Below are 17,118 nucleotides of genomic sequence, written 5' to 3'. Positions count from 1 at the left end.
CCACTAATTTTGATTCCACGTAGACTGACCATTACATACCATTATGTCCTCCGTCTGTGATCTATACCTTAACATCTATCTGCTTCATGATGTGCCTTTAAGATGTTAAATATTATCAGCCTCCCCCAGGGGCTGGGAAGACATCTGTTTGGCTCATTTGGGGGCATGCCCAGCTTTGCAGCCAGAAGCTTAATAAATGATGACGGCCATCACAGTGACTCTGAGGTCAGCCCATAGCACTGCTGCCTGACCCCCCTGGCTCTTGTTTTATGAGGCGGCCTGGGGGCCTGGGAGGTCCCAGACAGAAGGTCCAGAACACCCAGGGCCCTTGGGCTGCTCCCAGCTCTACACAGGGCTTCCCACCCCTGGCTGAGACTATACCTCCTGGTGACTTCAGTCCAGACAGGAGCAGATGGCCCAGCTGGCTCTCACTTCAGTAGACGGGCCAGCTAGCAAAGCAGACCACCCTTCTCGGCTGAGAAGATATGGAATCAACTCTATATATTTCTTTTCTTGGCAAAGTGTGTTTTGGGGAAATTCCTGGCTTCCTTGATAGAAAATAATCCTTTGCATTTTTATAGAAGAACATGATAAACCACGGAAGTAGCTAAGGATGGGGGGTGAGGGTACATATGAGTGTGTGTGTGCACACAGAGGAAACTCAGGGCTTGTTCATTTATCCCATGCAACACTATTACACTTCCAGATTTCTGAAAAAGTCATGTACAGGTTGCATTTTTTAAGCCCATTATAGGTAAGAATATTACTTTCCCTTCAATGCTGCTTTATTCAGAGGCTATATATAAACTTTATCTTTAAGCCGGTATCACTAGCATCTTTGTCAGGCAGAGGAAAGTGATAAGAATCCAAGAATTATTAAATTTGCTGCTAAGTTTCTCTCATACCTGATACCCTCCGGCTTAGACAAGATGTTGAAACTCTTTATCATGTGTCAAATCTCTGTATCTTGACTTTATCGATTAGAAATTGAGTTCAAAGAAACAAAACGACCCCAGGAAGCCCATCTTCAGTTCTCCATCTGAGATGAGGTTTGTTTTTTTTAACTTGTATTTATTTATTTGTAGCTGGGCTGGGTCTTTGTTGCTTCCTGAGCTTTTCTTTAGCTAAGGCAAGAGGGGGCTACTATCTAGTTGTAGTAACAGGCTTTTCATCACAGTGGTTTCTCTTGTTGCGGAGGACAGGCTCTAGGGTGCATGGGCTTCCACACTGTGGCACGTGGGCTCAGTAGCTGCAGCTCCCAGGCTCGAGAGCACAGGCTCACTGGCTGTGGCACATGGGCTTAGCTGCTCCGCAGCATGTGGAATCTTCCTGGACCAGGGATCGAACCTGTGTCTCCTGCATTGGCAGGCAGATTCTTTACCACTCAGCATCACCAGGGAAGCTGTGAGAGGAGGTTTTAAGTTTTTAATTCTAGTCATTTATGAAGCTGGTGTTGAGGCCAACATGGCAGCCACATATCACATGAACCATCTCACAAGTCTGATATTAATTGTATATATTTCTTACTTGTGCAGTGAAAGAGAATAGGCTGAAATGTCAGAGGAGCAGTGTTCCAGCTGCATATACTACTCTGTGACCCTTGAGCAAGTTCATCAACCTGTCTGAGTTTCTGTTTCTCCACCTGAGTTAGCATCTTATTTACATAGTTAATGTGAAGATTAAATAAGATATGCTCCAGAGAAACTCTGTAAAGTGCCATCATTATTATAGAGGTTGTTCAATAGGAAATTTGGATAACCTTAAACAAGTCTATTAGGTTTCTAATTTTTCTCTTGCTTAAATGATCTGCTCTTTATCCTTCAGAGATAGCTGTCCAACAGAAATATCATGGAAGCCTAATAGGAAATTTTCATGTTTTTTAGTTAGCCACGTGAAACAAGGAGCAAGAAATAGGTGAGATTAATTTTATAGCCCAATATCATTTCAACATGGAATCACCAATATAAAAATCATTACTCAGATATTTTATTAAAAATGATGAAGTCTTCAGAATCTGGTGTCTGTTTTACAGTCACAACCCATCTTAACTGGGACTGGCCATATTTCAAGGGCTCCAACTGTAGCCCACAGTGTAGCTTTAAATCTCTTTTGATGTTTCTGTCCCACTGGTTTTATCAGGATTAGGGACACGAAGTAATACACAAGAATAGTCCAGTTACTATCTTTAATTCTCTTGAAAACACACTGACTTGTTTAAGTTTGCTCTGTTTCTCAGAATCACAGAACACTTCGTTCCTCTATTTTAACGGAAGTAAATAGTTGTAAATATGATGCCAATGACCACTCAGAGATGGGGTCAGAGAAGAGAGAGACAGTAATCTTAGGATTCACTCTGCATCACTGGACAGCTCCTTCTGTGGCAGGGGATGGAGAAGACTGGTGTGCTCTCTCCTCAAAGGGAGGAAATTCTGCCATGAGCATAATATCCACTCATCCAAAGAACCGGCAAAGACCTTGACACGATGCATCTCCGGAAGTAGAAGGTACATATCTGTTTTTCTCTCATTGGCTTGTCTTCCTGGAAGACAAGCTCTCACACAGTATCATAAGCCTCAAGAGACCCTAATAAGGAAGGACCACACCTCAGCCATTCCAATCTAGTGAAAATCTATTGTATTCTTAAGAAACCCAAAAGAAAGAGCCCGGAATCTTCCCATTAACGGCTTCCAGTCCTCCACCCACTGACCCTCACTGTCAGGAAATTCCTCTCCGTCTTATTGAAATGATTCGCACTGAGAGTAAAGCTCATTTCTCTTTGCTTCCAAAATGTTCCCTTAAATACACATTCAGATCAGAAAAAAGTGAAGAAAGTCATTTTAAAGAAATAACTATATGAAGGCGAGAAGCTCAGTTTAATACAAAACAAGCATGGCAACCTCCTGTCTGGTTATAGCAGTATCAAAAGGTTGGTTGAGAAAAGTCCATGATGGTGGCCTCTTGTATTTTGATGCAGGCTTTTTCAAGTACGTTTCTAAAAGGTTGAAACAATTTGGTGCAATGGAGAAGATGCCATTGACTCTGTTGAATGGGAGTGCGATGTGGCTGGACAAAGTTCACACAATGATGACCAAGGCTGAAGGGTTGACTTGTTACTAAATCACATCTTTGTGTCACAGTATGGTTCCAGCTGTCTGTAAGTGCAATTCAGTGACTTAGGGCATCACATAGTCATGTCGTGGGTGTCAGGAACCTGCCTGTGGATTGAAGGATGAGCCTTCTGAATATTAATATCCCTGTATGTGAATTCTTGAGCTCTGTTCTTTCCCTTGTACACGTAATGTGGGATTTATTCAACACCAACAGGAACTTGGAAGTGCAGATTCCACTTGGCAATCTCAAAAGGGTTTTGTAATAAGCCTTCAATGTGGGGATTATGGTCATTTTGCTCTGTAACCCTTAGAAGGGAAATACTTCCATCACAGTAGCCAGGTCTGCACAGGTGCAGGAAATAAACTCTGTAGTTGTCTGACTACCAGAATCCTTCTGATACAAAGCAATTCTGGTTACATGTTGATTCTTAGTTAGCCCAGTGTTCTACCACTTCTGCTGTTGAAAACTGTGCTGCTTCTGAAGGTCTATGGTCTAGCCTTGGATGAGTCTCTTACCCTAATCTTTAGTGGCTGAAAAGCAGGACCTCCCATGTCTGTTGCTATTATCAATGGCCTTCATTCTTTCATCCTTGTGTGTAAACCTGTTATCATCTTTTTGAGAGATGACCATTTCCTCCAAATTTGCCTTTCCATCTTATAACCCCTGTGAGGTCAGCATAGGAAACATCCACCCTTCCCCACCAGATCAAAAGATTAGGAAGGGTACTGCTCAGTCTACAGCTTATTACAAATATTCTGGAACTGTTCTTAACAACGCAAAAACTTTAGCATTTAATACGCATAATAATAGTGACTAAACAACTTACAAGGTTCTCAGTCTATGAAGCTGTTAAAAAAAAAAAAAAGGGTTCCAAGTCAAAATATTATATGCTATTAAAAACTTATAGAGAGGGGTCCCAATGAATTCCAGAATACGGAATCCCCTAAAACTTCTGTCAAAAGAGTACAATCCTGGACTACAGCAGTTTGTAGCATACAAAGAAAAGTCATATATTTAAGTTGGCTTTTGTCCATCCTTGTTTCTCCAAGTTCTATTGAAACTCATATTGTAATAATATATGAGAGTTTAGAATCATTTCTTCTTCATTTTTTTTTTCCTGAGGCAAGGAATATAACTTTATTTGGAAAGCCAGCTGACCAAGAAGACAGAAGACTAATGTCTCAAAACAACCATCTTCTTCTTCTTCATATTTTTAAAATTAATTTTATTGGCATATAGATTTAAACCATTATTATGTTAGTTTCTGCTGTACAGCAAAGTGAAATCAGTTATACATATACATATATCCATTTTTTTAAGATTCTTTTCCCATATAGGTCACTGAATGTGAAAGTGTTAGCTGCTCAGTTGTGTCTGACTCTTTGTGACCCAATGCACTGTAGCCCACTAAACTCCTCTGTCAGTGGAACTCTCCTCTCAAGAATACTGGAGTGGTTTGCCATTCCTTTCTCCAGGGGATCTTCCCAACACAGGGATTGAACCTGGGTCTCCTGCATCACAGGCAGATTTTTTTTTTTATCATCTAAGCCATTAAGGAAGCCCCATATAGATCATTACAGAGTATTCATTCAGTAGAGTTTTCTGTGCTATACAGTAGATCCTTATTCAGTTCAGTTCGGTTCAGTCACTCAGTCGTGTCCGACTCTTTGCGACCCCATGAACTGCAGCACGTCAGGCCTCCCTGTCCATCACCAACTCCCAGAGTCCACCCAAACCCATGTCCATCGGGTCGGTGATGCCATCCAACCATCTCATCCTCTGTCGTCCCCTTCTCCTCCTGCCCTCAATCCTTTCCAGCATCAGGGTCTTTTCAAATGAGTCAGCTCTCCGCATCAGGTGGCCAAAGTATTGGAGTTTCAACTTCAACATCAGTCCTTCCAATGAACACCCAGGACTGATCTCCTTTAGAATGGACTGGTTGGATCTCCTTGCAGTCCAAGGGACTCTCAAGAGTCTTCCCCAACACCACAGTTCAAAAGCATCAATTCTTCGGCGATCAGCTTTCTCCACAGTCCAACTCTTGCATCCATTCATGACCACCGGAAAAACCATAGCCTTGACTAGATGAACCTTTGTTGGTAAAGTAATGTCTCTACTTTTTAATATGTTATCTAGGTTGGTCATAACTTTCCTTCCAAGGAGTAAGGGTCTTTTAATTTCATGGCTGCAATCACCATCTGCAGTGATTTTGGAGCCCAAAAAAATAAAGTCAGCCACTGTTTCCGCTGTTTCCCCATCTATTTGTCATGAAGTGATGGGACTGGAGGATCCATATTAGCTACCCATTTTATATATAGTAATTCGTATATATCAATCCCAACCTCCCAATTTATCCCTTCTCCCTTTGGCAACCAGAAGTTTGTTTTCCACATCTGTGACTGTAAATTTCTGGTTTTGTAGATAAGTTCATCGGTAACTTTTTTTTTTAGATTCCACATACAAATGATATCATATTATATTTGTCTTTCTCTGACTTACTTTACTCAGTATGACAGTCTCCATCCATGTCACTGCAAATGGCGTCATTTTGTTCTTTTTTATGACTGAATAACATTCTTTTGTATATAGATGCTGATTGCAGCCATGAAATTAAAAGACGCTTGCTCCTTGGAAGGAAAGTTATGACCAACCTTGATAGTATATTAAAAAGCAGAGACATTACTTTGCCAACCAAGGTCCGTCTAGTCAAGGCAATGATTTTTCCCGTGGTCATGTATGGATGTGAGAGTTGGACTGTGAAGAAAGCTGATCGCCGAAGAATCGATGCTTTTGAACTGTGGTGTTGGAGAAGACTCTTGAGAGTCCCTTATGCTGCAAGGAGATCCAACCAGTCCATTCTAAAGGAGATCAATCCTGGATGTTCATTGGAGGGACTGATGCTAAAGCTGAAACTGCAATACTCTGGCCACCTCATGCGACGAGATGACTCACTGGAAAAGACTCTGATGCTGGGAAAGGTTGGGGGCGGGAGGAGAAGGGGACGACGGAGAATGAGATGGCTGGATGGCATCACCGACTCTGTGGACATGAGTTTGAGTGTACTCCGGGAGTTGGTGATGGACAGGGAGGCCTGGCGTGCTGTAATTCATGGGGTCGCGGAGAGTTGGACACAACTGAGCGACTGAACTGAACTGAACTGAACTGAACAACATCTTTATCCATTTGTTTGTTGATGGACATTTAGGTTGCTTCCACTTTTTTTTTGGTGCTACAATCAAAGCAATTGGTTCTCTGGTCCTTGGGGGAGGTACTTCCAGAGTATCTTAGGATTTGCCCATTTTTTCATTCACAAGGATTTATTTAGTGACCTATGTGCCAGGCCCTGGGCTGGGTGCTGGGGCTACACAGTGATCATGACACAGACCAGCCCTCACACTGTTGATGGCTCTCAGAAATGCCAAGTAAACAGGCCATGGCAGTGAGTTGTGATGAGTTGTGACAATAAGAGGGAAACCTCAGGGGCAAGAGTGAAAGTTAATGTCAGTGAGCAGGACTGTCAGCAGGAGGTCTTCCCAGGACAGACACCCTCCCCCCACCATGTCCTCTGCCTGCCTCTTATTTATAGAAGAACGTTAGCCTTCTCCAAATTCCAGAAAATAAATTTAATCACAGAAGTGAGAAAATACAGAAACAAAGGATATAAGCAAGACAAAATAATAAAAGCTCAGCCATTAAACAATGTCAAGGACCTAAGGACCATAGATAATATTCTGAGCCATAGCCTTCAAGGTGCTCTGTAGATACTAACCACCCCCCCCGCCACCAGGTAGAAGAAGTTAACTCTGTGCTGACCACAAACACAAAGACTCCAGGCTGGCTGGAACCAGAAAGTTGATGATGCTGACTTCCAATTACCTCAGTACAAACCAATCTGAAGAAAGTCCACACGTTGATCACAACCTCACCATGTGTTTAAAAGCCATTCCCTGAAAGCCCTTGGGGTGTTCAGGCCTTTCAAGCATTATCTGCCTGGATTCCTATCTTGGTGAGTGAAAGTCACGCAGTCATGTCCAGCTCTTTGTGACCCTATGGACTCTACCGTCCATGGAATTTTCCAGGCCAGAATACTGGAGTGGGTAGCCTTTCCCTTCTCCAGGGGATGTTCCCAACCCAGGGATTGAAGCCAGGTCTCCTGCATTGCAGGCAGATTCTTTACCGGCTGAGCCACAGGGAAGCCCTTAGTACCTGCAATAAATGCTGCACTTGCCTTCACCACAATCTTGTTTCAGCAACCAGCTTTACTGTATGTGGGTGAGCAGACCCAAGTCTGGTTGGATAATGGTAAGACCCAGACCTGGGGGACAAGGAAATTCTTAGAGGGAAAAGTGCCTTCGAATCTGGGAACTGAAAGCTTAACAGAAACCATCCAGGGACAGAGGTAAGGGCATGGGAGGAAGTGTTTCAGGAAGAGGGAATAACATCTGAAGCACGTTCTGAAAAGGGATAGCAAGAGTATGAACTTCTCTTTTTTGGTCCAATTCAACATTTTCTTGATGGTAAACGGTTGAAAATGCCCTTTCCAAAACTGCTGCACATCAGTAATTGCGTCTCTTTTCAGTGACTTGAGACTACTTCAAATACCCCCAACCATACTTCCCCAGAGCAAATTGGCCCACTGATTGTCATTTCACTGCCACGGAGGTGTCACTTCCTGTTTAAGAGGGTAGCTGCTTTCTAAGCCTCTAAGAGCTGATATTCAGTTCAGTTCAGTTCAGTTCAGTCGCTCAGTCGTGTCCGACTCTCCGCGACCCCATGAATCACAGCACGCCAGGCCTCCCTGTCCATCACCAACTCCCGGAGTTCACTCAAACTCATGTCCACAGAGTCGGTGATGCCATCCAGCCATCTCATTCTCCGTCGTCCCCTTCTCCTCCCGCCCCCAACCTTTCCCAGCATCAGAGTCTTTTCCAGTGAGTCAACTCGTCGCATGAGGTGGCCAAAGTATTGCAGTTTCAGCTTTAGCATCAGTCCCTCCAATGAACATCCAGGATTGATCTCCTTTAGAATGGTATTAGAAAGCGTCTAAAACACACCAGACCACTCACCTCTCAGCATCTCAAGTTCACTGTTAACCATTTAGAGCTCCAAGTGCTCTATTAGTTTGTGATGCTGCTAACTGAAGAGATCTTGCTCACTTTATAGTCTTATCCACTGCCCCACCCTCCAATCCAAGCCAAAGTTTCAACTCTTAATAAGCCTGTGGTCCTCTGAATCTAGTCTAACAAGGACATAATCCAAAACACGGGAGAACAGTACAAGGGTAGATTAATTAATCACAACATTTAGTAGTGATAGTAAAAATGTAATAGTGGAAAAATTGTAAAGAAACCTTCAATGGACCTAAATGAGTAAGTGACTCAATACTAATGGAATATCCATTTCTGGAATTTATGAAGCTATTCACAAAGATGACAATTTTCAGTAACTTGGAAAAGGCTAATGAAAGACAACATTAAGTGAAAAAAGAAAATACAGAGAATTAGTCACACATGATTGCAACTATTAAGAAATACAAACATGAAAAGTGCTGGGAAGAAATCAACCAAAATGTGAACAGGAGTTGAACTGTTATTTGTGGTTTTGAGCTTCTTCCCACAGTTTCTCTCTTTCCTACACTGCATTTGTAACACCTTTAAAACTGAAATCTTATTAAAAGTAGTCACTCTTTAAGCTAGCAGTTTGAACATTTTCAAATCTGAGCAGCATATACACGGGAACATGAGATCTGAGTGCCTCAATGTAAATCTCCCATGGGAGCATAGTTTTCCCTTGTGAATGAGCATGTGGGCATTGTTTCAACCCACTGATGAACTGCAGCATCACCAGGGAAAATATGATGGAGGTTAAGGAGCACTGCCCTAAGAATATGATAGACACTGGAGAATATTAAGCAAATATGGTTAGAAAAGCTGGAGGTGAACAAGAGATTTGGAATTAAGTTCTTTAAATCAAGTTTGGAAACTTCACCATTCTTTAGGGCTCTGAGTAAAACAATGATACATATTTTTTGAAGCTGAACAAAATCAGGGTCCATTTCTAATGGACTAATTCTAATGCCTGCTCTGACTTCTCTGCCATGGATAAGTTCTCTGTTTGGGGATAAATGATTTTATATGTGTCAACTAACATATAGACGATCAACAGTGATGGCAATGATGACCTCTGGGAAGGAGTTGGAGTTACTCAGCCTTTAAAGAGAAGACAGAGCCAGGAGATTGCTCTTCTTTTTCACACCTATGAAGGCTTGACTTGAAAATAATGAACTGTTCTCTGTAACCTGAGCAAGGAAGATGACAAAATCAGTCTTGTAGCAAGAGTTCTCTAGGTTATACTATAGCTAACTCCTTCCATTCAGAAACATTAGCTAATGGCAGTTGTGGAATTTCCTTTTCTAGAGATTTGTAACAATAGGTCTGATCTATATCTGGCCTTGAATGCCTTAGGGGTTCTGTACAAAGAAGCAGAATGAACAAAGTAGCGTGCAAGCATGTGCGCGTGTGCACACACATACATGCAAACACCACGGTGTGCCCCAATCTTCTCTCAGAGATTTTAATAGACATTTTTAAATGATTTATTTTCTCACCCACCCTTCAGCTGAATCAATATCTGAACTGCATCAGTCGTAGAAAAAACTTAGAAAATTGGCCAAGCGTCATTTACCTGAACTAGGAGTTCCAGCTTCCGGTCATCAAGAAGATGTACTTGACATCGACGGCCCTCCGTCATCTAAGAAGAAAGACAAATGATGGTCACCAAGAGTCTAGTGGCCCTTCACAAGGTTAGAGGGTCCCCATGCTGGATGCCAGCAGGCACATTCCTCTGGGCAAAACCTCCCCTGGGAGCTGGAGACTGACTATAAGGCCAAGAAATGTCAGGATTGGTTCATTCATTCATTCAAAAATATGTATTGAACATTTTCTATGTGCCAGGTACTATTTTGAGAGCTGGTACATAGTGGCACACAAGACTAGGTCCCTGTCCTCACAGAGGTTACATTCTTAAGGGGGAGATGTAAAATAAACTATCAGATGCATATGTAACATAATACCAGGTGGTACTAGTTCTTCATTCTTGAGTCACTCTTCAATAATTTTGTCACTGTGCATTAGGGTCACAGTTCAGTATCTGGTCTCTACCACCTCCCAACTCATTCCATTTGATCACAGGGAGCAAATGACCAACCCACTGGCAACTGAACTTGATTTCTGTGTTAATCATCCCCTCTCCTCATGTATGACTCTAGTCCCTACAGAGCTATCACTTACGTTACAGGAACCTTGGAGATAAAAGCTCACAGCTGAACTTGACCTCTCACACTTGTGCCTTTCACCAATAACATCTTGGCAGGCAGCAGGAGACCAAGTCAAGTCTTAACCCTGCTGGGTATTGGCTGCAGGACTTTGAACAAGCCTCTGTTCATCTCTGCACCCTGATCTCAGGTATTAAAACGAGTAGGTGGGCCCACTGGGAGCAATGGTAAATGTTTAACAACCAGCTTTCTGGAAGGAAAAAGCTTTCACAATGCTTCCAAATTTGTAGCATTTGCTGGAGCCCTGGTAAATCCTCTAAAGACCAAGCTTTCTGGGAGATGTTAGACAGCCACCATTCTAACCAAAAGACTCTTGCTGCTCCAAGGAGCTTCACCACGTCTGATTTCAAGCAACTGTCAGGACAACACGTAGAGTGTTTCTAACAGACAGAGACAAAACACACCACCTCCAGGTAGAATGATGCCGGGAGAGGGCAGGGAAGCTCCATGCCTCTCCCCCATATCTTCCCTATGCATTTCTTCTATCGGGCTGTTCCTGAGTTTCATCCTTTTATAATAAACCAATGGGGCTTTCCAGGTGGCTCACTGGTAAAGAATCTCAGTGGTAAGAACAACAATAAACCAGTAATCTAGTAAGTAGAAACAAAATAAGAAAAACCTAATATATACCACTTCAAGAATGAAGATATGAGCAAAGGCCAGTAAAATAATTAGGACGTGTTAAATTGATTTATTTAGTTATTATAGTATGCATTAACTTTGTCTTAACATAATTTATTTAACTGTAAGTTTATATAATTTAGTGTTAATAATGGCTATGTTTTACAACTGGAGCACAGAATTCCTGAAAAGATAACAACTATGCTCACAAGTGAATACTAGCCACCCCAACACAGCTGCCTGGACCAGAAGATGCCAAGATTCCTTCCAGGCTTTGGCTTTACATATGGCTGTAGGCCCCAACTGAAGCCACCTTCTCTTTCCCCAGCTATCAGCCATGTCATGCAGACCCAAAGGAAGGATGAACATGGACTGATTCCAGCCTTGCCTCACTTCACGGGCATCACAGTACGTTCTCAGGAGCGCTTTCTCCAGGAAACACGGAGAAGGCAGCCTCTTCTCTCCTTGCCTAACCCGGCTCCTTCCCTGACCACTGGCATGTGCAAAGCTGTTGTCTATTCCTACAAGAGAATTCTTTCTCCTTCCTTCAAAGAAGCCAGCCAAGTCATAGTATTATTCATGCTTCCATCAAGTCATATTATCACTCACAGTTATTCGTAAGAATATGATTCAGCCATAAGAAAGGAAATCTAGCCATTTATGACAACGTGGATGCACATGTAAAGCATTATGCTAAGTAAAATAAGACAGAAAAAAATACTGTATGATCTCACTTATATGTAGAATGTAAAATAAACCAATGAAACCAAAAAGCCATGAACTCCTAGATGCTAAACATGGTGGCAGTTGCCAGAAACGGGAGAATGGGGGTGTGGGGGTGAATATTGGGTGAAGGTGGTCAAAAAGTACAAGCTTCCAGTTAAATAAGACTTGGGTATGTGCTGTACAGTTTGCTGACTATAATGAATAATACAATATCGTATATTTGAAAGTTGCTAAGACAGTAGATATCAAAAGTTCTCATCACAAGAAAAAAATTTTGAAACTTATAGATGTTAACTAGACTTATTCCGGTGATCACTTAAGAACATATACAGATATCAAATTATTATGCTGCATGCCTGAATATAATCTTATAAGCCAACGATATCTCAATTTTTTAAAAAGGAAAACCTTTACAAAGTGAATAAAAAGCTTGGCTGGGAAAAAAAAATCCATCAGCTTCATTTCAATCGTTGCCCAAACTAAGTTCAAAGAAAGCTACTATAATTTCAAATTATGCTAAAATACTGCAGCCATACCAAAATGTATAAATGATTATACTAATTAAATTATGCTAATTATGCTGCCATACCAAAATGTATAAATGATTCTTTTAACAAAAAAGAGTACCCAAAATGTTGATGTTTCAATAGAGCAGCTGACAGCAACTGCACAGGCATTTTGGATAACATTTTAGATATTCAGCAATTCAGTTCTTATTAGGATGAACTCAAGGTCAACAGAGAGAGAGTTCTAGGAAGGCGAGTGCTACAACCATCTTGAATATTATTTTGGAATTCTTTTAAAAACATTTATTAATATTAATTGCTTGAGAAAATTTTCTGAAGGGTAGAGACAACATTTTTTAATTTTTAAATTTATTTTAATTGTTGGATAATTGCTTTACAATGTTGTATTGGTTTATGCCATACAATAGTGTGAATCAGTCATAAGTATACATATATCTCCTCTCTCTTGAACCTCTCTCCCACCCTCCCCATCCCATCCTATCCCTCTAGGCTGTCACAGAGCACCAGGTTGAGTTCCTTGTATTATATAGCAAATTCAAAGCTAAGGACAATTTTAAGGAATTTAAAGAAATTCTGTTTGTCCTTTCCATATATAAAACACAAAGTTTTGAACTTCTTTTTATTGTAAACAGTTAAGGGTATAAACATGTTCTTGAAGGAGTTACTTACTCACATTCTAATAAGTTGTATAAAAACCAAGGAAAACTGGTATCTAAGAGACATTACTATATCAAATAAAGTTCTACTCACGGCCATAAAGAAGAGGTAGCCTTATCATTTTTCTCAAAATATTTCCAAACTTGCAAAGTGTGATGTGAGCCTGAGTTCATACCCATATCTAAAGTCTGAGACTCTCATACTTGAGTCTCATTTTCATCTGAAACATACAATTCCATTCCCTGCATCTCATCTTATCTGCTCAGACATTTAAAGAAGTAGCTGTACATTCAGATGTTAAGATCTACCCAAGGATCTTCCAACTTCATTCTTCCCTTAAACAAAATCTCACAACTAAATCTTGGGGGATTTACAAGCACACTCCCTATTCTAATATGAAATTTGGTTCCCTGGTGGCTCAGATGGTAAAGCATCTGCTTGCAATGCGGGAAACCCGGGTTCGATCCCTGGGTCAGCAAGATCCCCCAGAGAAGGAAATGGCAACCCACTCCAGTATTCTTGCCTGGAAAATTCCATGGATGGAGGAGCCTGGTGGGCTACAGTCCATGGGGCTGCAAAGAGTTGGACACGACTGAGCAACTTCACTTTCTCTTTTGGAAGGCAAATTGCCTCTGAGAAAAATCTGCACAGAGAAGTGAGTCTAAACAGAAACTGAACTTTGAATCATCATGTTTTTGAAAGCACAACTTGCTTTTGACAGCACAGCTGTGGCTCTTTTTTTCCTCAAAAAGGAGACCTGTTTGTTGTTCCACATGGATGGAAAATAGAAGCATCCTGCTTTCATCATCAGCTGAGAAAAGGTTTGCCATCCTGGCTGTGTGTAGAGAGAAAGTGGCTGGACATCTGTAGCTTTGTCTGGCTTCCCAGGCACAGTGAAATTTTCTTCTGAATACTAACAATTGCAAACGAATACTGCTTTCCTTGTTCTCATTTTCAGCTGCTCGGGCACAACTGGAGGGCTGGCATTACCCTCAAAGGAAATCCTTTTGGAGAACAAGGCTTCTTGCAGATGTCAGCTGGCTACCTCTCCAGCCATGAATCGACTTGTTACAGAACAATTCTATACCAAGCAGACGCCTGCCAAGTGCACTGTGATGCCAAAGGATACGCAGAACAGTGTTATTTTGGAAATAAGGTGTCCGCTCCATTTATCCAACTTTGCTGTTGCGACACACAGTGAATCACGAAAACTACGCACAAACATGGAAATGCATGTATGATAAAAGCTTAAGTGAACACAGCAGAATATGAATGTGCACTATAAAGGTAGCCAATAAAATAATGGGCACTAAGAGGTAAAAATACAATAATTGATGTGCTGGGGTAGCAGGGTTATGGGTGGTCCTCCACCTCCACCCAAATATGACCTCACATCTTTTTTTCTTTTTAAGTTAAAAAATGTAAAAAAAGAAACTTTATCTGGAAGAATGAAGGACTCTGCTTGAGGTCAGCTATAGGAAATGGAGCTTGAGAGGCTTCCCTCTTAGCAAATTCATTTTAGACTGCCTGTGAGATATTAAAATTCATTTTTAATTAGAGTTTGGTTGATTTACAACGTTGTATTAGTTTCTGATGTACAGCAAAGAAAATCAGCCATACATACACCTACTCTCTTCTAGACTCCATTCCCATATAGCTCATTACAGAGCACCAAATGGAGCTCCCTGTGCTACACAGTAGGTCTTTATTAGTTATCTATTTTACATATAATAGTGTGTAGACATGAGTCCCAATCTCCCAATTTATCTCTCTCCGCCCCTTGGTAACCGTAAGTTTGTTTTCTACATCTGTGACTCAATTTCTGTTTTGTAAATAAGTTCATTTGTACCAATTTTCTATGATTTTAACATACCAAGTCACACTAATTAATGTACAAAAGAGAATTACAATGGTCACAGACATTAGAACTCTTAAGACTGAAGGTCTCCCATCTTCTCTCCCTGCAGGAGGGAACTTGACTGTGACCAGAAGGGGTCCAGGGAACACAGAATGTGAAATGGGGGATTAGAAGTGTCTGTGTTTGAGGGCCTCCATCCAGCAGAGCCTGACACATTCCTGATGGCAGAGGGGGTCTGTCCCAATATGACAGAGGAGTTCCCTCTGTAGGGTGTTACTGAAAAACAACTACCTAACCAGTGACAACAAACTCCCCAAAGGGTGATTTTGAAGAGCTTTTCATGAAGAGGTACCGGGTACTGAGTTCATCATGTGAAAACATGTTTCGTTAGGTATATTTTCTCTTCAAATTCAAAATGAAGTAAACCCAGATTCAATGTACTTCTCATTATCACCTTTTCCTCTACCTAACAGCCCTCTCTCCCTCTCTGAGTCATTTCTTGGATGTCTGCTCTGCCCTATTCAAGTAATGTGCCTACTATGCTATACACACTACAAAGAAATAATCCTAGACCCCTTGTTAATAATATTTTCATAGAAAACTAATGATATTGTGCCAAAGACGGTAGGGTAACAGATCTTGAACTCAGAAAAACATATGCTTTTAAAAAATTAAAATAAATTAACACATGTTACCATGATATTTCCTGAGGTTAATCTATACTGGAACTGTTATCACTAAGACACTGGGGGCTGGGGAAAGCATAGGGAGGGGGAGCACAGCCAGGTTCACAGTTACCACATGACTACTAGTTCTATGCCCAGTAAGTTACCACGTTGCAATTGATATTCATTCTAGAGGTAATACTTTATGGAGCAATAAAATAAGAAATATTACAGACTCATTGGAATTGCATGAAACAAAGAATTAACATTCCAAAGCACACTTAGGAAAACTATCAATACTCCTCCAAACACCCTGAAATTTTATCCTTTAAAACGTTATCGTCGGAACTTTCTTGGCAGTTCAGTGGTTAACGCTTTGCCTTCCAATGCAAGGGGTGTGGGTTTGATGTCTGGTTGGGGAACTAAGATCCCACATGCCACAGGGCCAAAAAACCAAAACATAAATCAGAAGCAATATTGTAACAAATTCAATAAAGAATGGGGCATCCTGAGGATGCCGGAAGCATGACAGCAACACCTCACAATCTGCCCTCTGACCCAGGCCCCTCTGTGGCTCAGAAGGAAATTCCAGATTTATGACGATGAGTTCCTAGGGCAACTCATTGTTGGAGCATCTGCTCTTTGGGTCACCTCAACGTGTCACATTCCTTCAGTTTCCTCTGCAGACAAATGAAGACCAGGGACTCACCTAAGTACCAGAAAGTCACAGGATCCCAGAATCTCCAGAATCATGAAGCTGTCATACCCAGGAGACGAATAAACACAGCACGTCCACAGTGGCCTCAAGAAAGTCAATGCCACAGTAAACAAATTCACAGAAAGGATATTAAGCAAATTAAAAGTTGTTTAAAATATTCATTGTTGGGACTTCTTGGCGATCCAGTGGTTAAGAATTCACCTGCCAATGCAGGGGACATAGGTTCGATCCGTGGTCCAGGAAGATCACATACCATGAAGCAACAAGAGAAGCTACCGCAATGAGAATGCCACACACTGCAACTCTGCAACTAGAGTCCCTGTTTCTTACAACTAGAGAAAGCCCACACGCAGCAACAAAGACCCAGCACAGCCAGAAATAAATAATTAATTTTTTAAAAAGCTGTTAAAACATATTCATCCATCTGCTACCCACATCTAACCTGTGCCATGGAAATACCAGATATAATAAACTATTGTAATATTATAATATTGTAAAAGTTCATGAGGAGCCTCTGCCCACAACCTTTAAGAAAAATTGAAAGGTATATTGTCCTTTTTATTATAATTTTTCCTTCCGTCTGATTTATCTCAAAGTTAGCATTTTTGTCTTTAAGTGACATCATATTAAAATAAAGAAGGTAATGGAAAGAAAGGAGATACCAGGTACAAGAGAGCAGAAGCCTGATTCAGGGAGAATAACCTTGTCCTGACTTTGCTCCATGTCTTCTGGCAAATTATTTCACCTCTGTCTTTACCACGAGTCTCCAAGGTACAGAGGGACACACACAGGCATGTCCTTGAGGTTCTTGGCTGCTGAATACAGTTGGAACTGATAAAACCCAGATGAAAATGATTAAATGTGTGTCTTTATTAGAAACAAATTCACGTGGCAATGCAATG

General features: G+C 41.2%; 1 protein-coding gene across 7 annotated transcripts in view; it reads right to left on the bottom strand.

The window, feature by feature from the left end:
- Positions 1 to 17,118, bottom strand: part of FRMD4A (FERM domain containing 4A) — a 520,746-nt gene that overhangs the window by 210,386 nt on the left and 293,242 nt on the right. For all 7 annotated transcript variants that reach the window (XM_055428694.2, XM_088844071.1, XM_055428684.2 and 4 more), the window contains exon 2: positions 9,796 to 9,861. In XM_055428694.2, the coding sequence (XP_055284669.1) occupies positions 9,796 to 9,861 (66 nt within the window). The remainder of the gene's footprint in view (positions 1 to 9,795; positions 9,862 to 17,118) is intronic.

This window comes from Moschus berezovskii, chromosome 15, assembly GCF_049115385.1.
Source record: "Moschus berezovskii isolate FMDL1 chromosome 15, NW_MosBer_1.0, whole genome shotgun sequence".
Taxonomy (NCBI): Eukaryota; Metazoa; Chordata; class Mammalia; order Artiodactyla; family Moschidae; genus Moschus; species Moschus berezovskii.
The sequence above is the reverse complement of the archived record's forward strand: the minus strand, read 5'-3'. Positions and strand labels throughout refer to the sequence as shown.